Here is a 5,121-nt window from a genome sequence, read left to right as displayed (position 1 = left end):
ATTAAAAAATAAATAAATAAATAAATAAAATAAAATAAAATGTAAGACTCCAGACAGCAGGACAGTAGGGGCTCCACATTTACTTAATGAATGAACAAGCAGTATGCCACTTTCTTTAAACAGGTTTGAGAAATGCACTGGACCGAGTTTCACTTTAAAAACAAAGTATCAGTAAAATAAGAATTCTTTGAAATAGAGCTCATTACTTACCAAGGTGAGAATCTTCAAGATGGCGGCGCTGAATGTGACTTTGTAGAAAAGCTTGGTTCATAAAAGCCTTGTCACAAAAATGGCACTGAAATGGAGAGGGCAACAAATCCAAGTGTCTGTGTTAAGTGTTCTTCCACTTAGTTTCAATTAAAATTTACATCCTGAACCACCATATCTAGGGGCTTCCTCTGCTGAAAGATACCATACTAACAAGTGATACTGAAAGCCCAACTAAAAAACATTATATATAGAGAGAGAGCGATTGTTGCTGTTCCCATTAGCCTGGTAATTCCCACCTTTTCACCACCAACTTCCTTATAACAACTCCAACCACACTAAACCTTCTTTATGGCCCCTCAGCATGCCAAGTTCATTTCTACCACAGGGCATTTGCTCTAGCTGTTCCCCTACCTGAATCTGCCTGATCTTCACATAGTAACGTCCTTTTTGACATTCAAGATAGCAGCTTAAACTCAACTAGAAGGCTTCAGCACTGTATATAGAACTATCTACTGAGCATTTCCCCACTGAGGATGAATGGCATGTCCTCAATACAATCTTCCCTGATGATCCTCCCATCACTCACTGTCAGACCACATTGTTTTATTTTCAGCATTGTACACATCAACTCATTAATATGTTCATATTTGTTTACTTCATTTGCTTATTGTCTCCTTTGTAAATCCCTCTAAAATTCAAGAATATAAGCTTGCTGAGAGCAGGGATTCTGACTGTCTTATTCATAGCTTTATCCTCCAATACTAAATAATTGAACATATGTCTGGAGCCCTCATGGAGCAATGGTTAAGCACTCACCTGCTAACCAAAAGCTGGGCTGTCCAAATCCACTCAGCAGTTCCGCAACAGAAAAGATCCAGTGATCTGTTCTCATAAAGATTACACCCTAGGCATCCCTATGGGGCAGTTCTACTTTGTCACATGGGGTCACTATGAGTCAGAATCAACTTGACAGGCTGTAACAAAATTAACTTACTGAGAAAAAGAATGATACCACCAAGATATCTATTTTTCCATTTTAATGTTGGCTCAAGTTTTAAATAAAACTCAACTAATTTTATATATATAACCTCATCTCTGGATTACACTGAAGTAAATCTTGGATGTTATATATTTCCTTTGTATATATTTCAGGATGTATCTCTAAAACATACATCGTTTTCTTACAACACAACCGTAATACCATTATCCTACCTTTTAAATGTGAAAATCAATTTCCGAATCTCAACAAATCCCTAGTCATTGTGCCACCACCCCCAATATTGCCAACATTGCCTTAGCAAATATTTTGAATCAGTATCCAGAAAAGGCCCATATCCTACAACCAGTTACTAGATCTTAACTCTCTTTTACTCTATAGCTTCCGTTTCTGCCTCTTTTTTTTCCCTTGCAACCCTTCTGTTAAAGGAGCCAAACATTAGTCCCACAGAGTTTCTCTCAGTTTGAATATTACTGTTTGCATTCCTACTGTGTCAACTCTACTCACTGTATTGCTTTACTCTTTTTAAAAATAATTCTTCTTGTTGTTGACACACAGCAGAACATACACCAATTCAACAATTTCTACATGCACTATTCAGTGACATGGACTACACTCAAGTGTGTAACATTCTCACTCTGCTTTTCCAAATTGTTCCTCCCCCGTTAACATAAACTCACTGCCCCTTCTGATTCCTATCTGATCATTCGAGTTACTATTTTCAATTTGGAAAAAGCAAATCATTCACACAACAACAACTAAGCTAGCCTCAAACTTCTCCACAGCAAATAACTTGCTAGTTGACAAATGAAACATGCCTACAAAGTTCAGAGGAAGAGTGTAACCTAAGAATATTCTACCTAGCCAAGATAGATGTCTTTCAAACTTGAAAGGCCGAGGGAATTCAGTAACCACTGCCCTTTGGGGAGGCAAAACCATTTTGACAATCTTATTAATTAAAAGAGGAATCAAAATAAAAGAACTCAGGAATGGACATTAAGGCAAAAGGGTTCTACACATAAATACAGAACGAAAAAAATAATTAAGAAATTATGGTTGGATAAGATAATATAAATGTTACAAATGTGGAAAGTATAACTCTCAAAACTGGGAGGGGCAATGGAATTAGTCAGACAGCTTCAAGGCCTAAATGCTTGAACGCAGGGACCAGCAAACATTTTCTGCAAAAGGACAGATAGTAAATATTTTCTGCAAGACCCGATAGTATGTCAGCTTTGCCTAACATATCTCTGTCTCAAGTACTCAATTCTGCCACTGTAATGTGACTGTGTACCAATAAAATTTTATTTCAAAAAAACAAGTGGCAGGCCAAATTTGAAAAGTCGGTCAGTTTTCTGATTCCTTTAAAGCAAGGATTCAGTGGCTATGATCTGTACTTGAAGACATATAAATAAAATTCTTAAAAACACATGGGCCCCAACTTCATGTTTTGTTTCTGGTGTTTTATTTTTTGAACAATTTGTTGTGTTTTAGGTGAAAGTTACACAGCAAATTCATCTTTTATTCAACTATTTAAACAGAAATCTTTCCATAACATTGATTGCTATGCTTGCAATGTGTCAGAACTCTCTCCATTTCCACCTTGTATTCTCTATTTCCATCCCTCTGGTTCCCCTGACCCTCCCTACCTTCTCATCTTTGCTTTTGGACAAACGTTGCCCCTTTGGTCTCATATAGTTGGTTCTCTAAGAAGGACATTCCTCACAGGTGTTCGGTTTATATTATAGGGCAATCTATTATTTGGCTGAAAGGTGACCTCTGGGAGTGGCTTCAGTTCCAGGTTAAAAGGGTGTCTTACAGCAATAGTCTTGGGAGTTCCTCCTATGATCAGTTTAGTAAGTATAGTAGTTACATTTGTGTGTCAACTTGCCTGGGTCTGGTTGAGTGGCTGGGCAGCTGGATGTAGTATTTCCCATGATGAGACTGGCAATCAACTCCATGGTGGAATGTACTGTGAGAAGCTGAGTAGCTGCCTTAGGGATGTGGTCAGTTGTACATAAGGAGCAGACTTGGGAAATGGTTTCCAGCTTATGGCACACTTCAACCCTGCATTATATGTAGCCGTGTCATTGTTTAGCAGCCTGCCATGCTCTGCCGACCTTGGGACTTTCATTGAACTTGAATAAATGGCCTGCCGTGTGGATTGGTAACATCGGGACTGTGCCTTTTTCCTTATCAACCTTGGGCTTGTCAGTCTCAGCAGCCAGCAGCTGTTTGAGTGAAGAAAGCCTCTAGCTTCAGTGGGCCAGGAGCAGGAGGCAAAGCTGAAGCCCAAGGTTGAGGGGCTTTCACCCAACCCCTAGAGCCTGGTACCTTGAACTCAGACTTAAAGCCTCCATACTGTAAGAGAATAAACTCCTGTTTGTTAAGGCTATCCCATTTGTACTATATTCTTGTCAGAGCAATACTAGATAACCAAACAGTAAATCTGGTCTTTTATATGAATTTAAATTTTGTTCTACACTTTTCTCCTATTCTATCCAGGACTTCCTATTTTGTCTCTGGTCAGAGCACTCAGCAATGGTAGCTGGGCACAATCTAGCTCTTCGTGGCTTAGGGTAGAAAAGGTTGTGGTTTACGTGGGCCATTAGTCCTGTGAATTAATTGCTTCCCCTTTGGTTTCCTTCGCTCTCCTTTGCTCCAGATGGGAAGAGACCAAGAGTTTTATCCTAGATGGCTGCTCACAAGTTTTTAAGACTCCAGATGCTTGCTACTCAATAAGCTAAGAAGTAGAACACTATCTTTAATAACTGTTATGTCAAATAACCTACACATGCCCCCCAAGACAATGGTTCTTAGTCTTTAAGATAAGTAACTCAGTTCCTGAAAGTATTTGGATATGTCTAAGAAGTTTCCATAACTATGTCCCCTACGTGCTATACTATGTAAATATACATTAGTATTTACAAATATGTATACACAATGCCCAAAACTATACTTATATATGCATGCACACATACTCCCATATGCCCTTCCACACCTATATAGCATACACATCTACCTATGTAATCACTTACAAACTTGTGGTTGCTATTACTATTGTTAAAGAATTGCACATGCTATATATAGCATTTACCATAGTTGTCCTGCATTCTTGCATACCCCTCATATTGTGTACTGCCTTTCTCCGCACCAGAATTAACACGTCTACTATCTAGCAAGTGATTCTCCTTCCCTCCCCTTCTATCCCTGGTAACCATCAAATAAAACTGTTTTCTCTGTGTAAATAAGCCTATTCTTGACTTTTTTATAAAAATGCAGTATTTGTGCTTTTGTGATTGACTTACTTCCATCACTATACTGTCCTTCAGATTCATCCATGTTATGTTTCATGGGCTTATCATTATACTTTACCATTGTATAGTATTCTATTATTATGCATGTACCATGTTTTGTTTATCCATTCATCTGTGGATGGACATAGGTTATTTCCATCTTTTTTTCTTTTGGGAATAATGCTACAATGAACATGGATGTGCATGTCTATTTGTGTCACTACTCTTATTTCTCTAAGATACATACCTACATCATATGGTATTTCTATTTCTAGCTTTTTAAGGAAGTGTCATTCTATTTTCCATGGTGACTATACCATTTTACAGTCCCAACATCAATGTTTAAGAGTTCAAAACTCCCTACAATCTCACCAGCATTTGTTGTTTTCTGTTTTTTCGATTAGCATCATTTTTGCAGGGGTATGATAGTATTTCATTGTAGTCTTGATTTGTGTCATTCTACTGGCTATTGATTGTGGTCATCTCTTCATGTATTTTGTTAGCTGCCTAAATATCTTCTTTGGTGAAGTGTCTGTTCCTCACAATGTTTTAAGTAATCTCTATTTCTCTTTTTTTAATGTTAGAGATCATTTAGGAAGTAACACCTCTCATAATAAA

At 37.8% G+C, this 5,121-nt stretch overlaps 1 protein-coding gene across 1 annotated transcript in view; it reads right to left on the bottom strand.

Annotated features, from left to right (window-relative positions):
- Nucleotides 1–5,121, bottom strand: part of DZIP1 (DAZ interacting zinc finger protein 1) — a 122,708-nt gene that overhangs the window by 94,774 nt on the left and 22,813 nt on the right. Inside the window, exon 3 of the mRNA XM_042781414.1 lies at nucleotides 211–295. Within this exon, the coding sequence (XP_042637348.1) occupies nucleotides 211–295 (85 nt within the window). The remainder of the gene's footprint in view (nucleotides 1–210; nucleotides 296–5,121) is intronic.

The sequence above is a fragment of the Orycteropus afer genome, unplaced genomic scaffold (assembly GCF_000298275.1).
Source record: "Orycteropus afer afer isolate SDZICR_OR568_19922 unplaced genomic scaffold, OryAfe1.0 scaffold00117, whole genome shotgun sequence".
Lineage (NCBI taxonomy): Eukaryota > Metazoa > Chordata > Mammalia > Tubulidentata > Orycteropodidae > Orycteropus > Orycteropus afer.
Note: the sequence above shows the minus strand (reverse complement) of the source record. Positions and strands in the feature narration are given on the sequence as shown.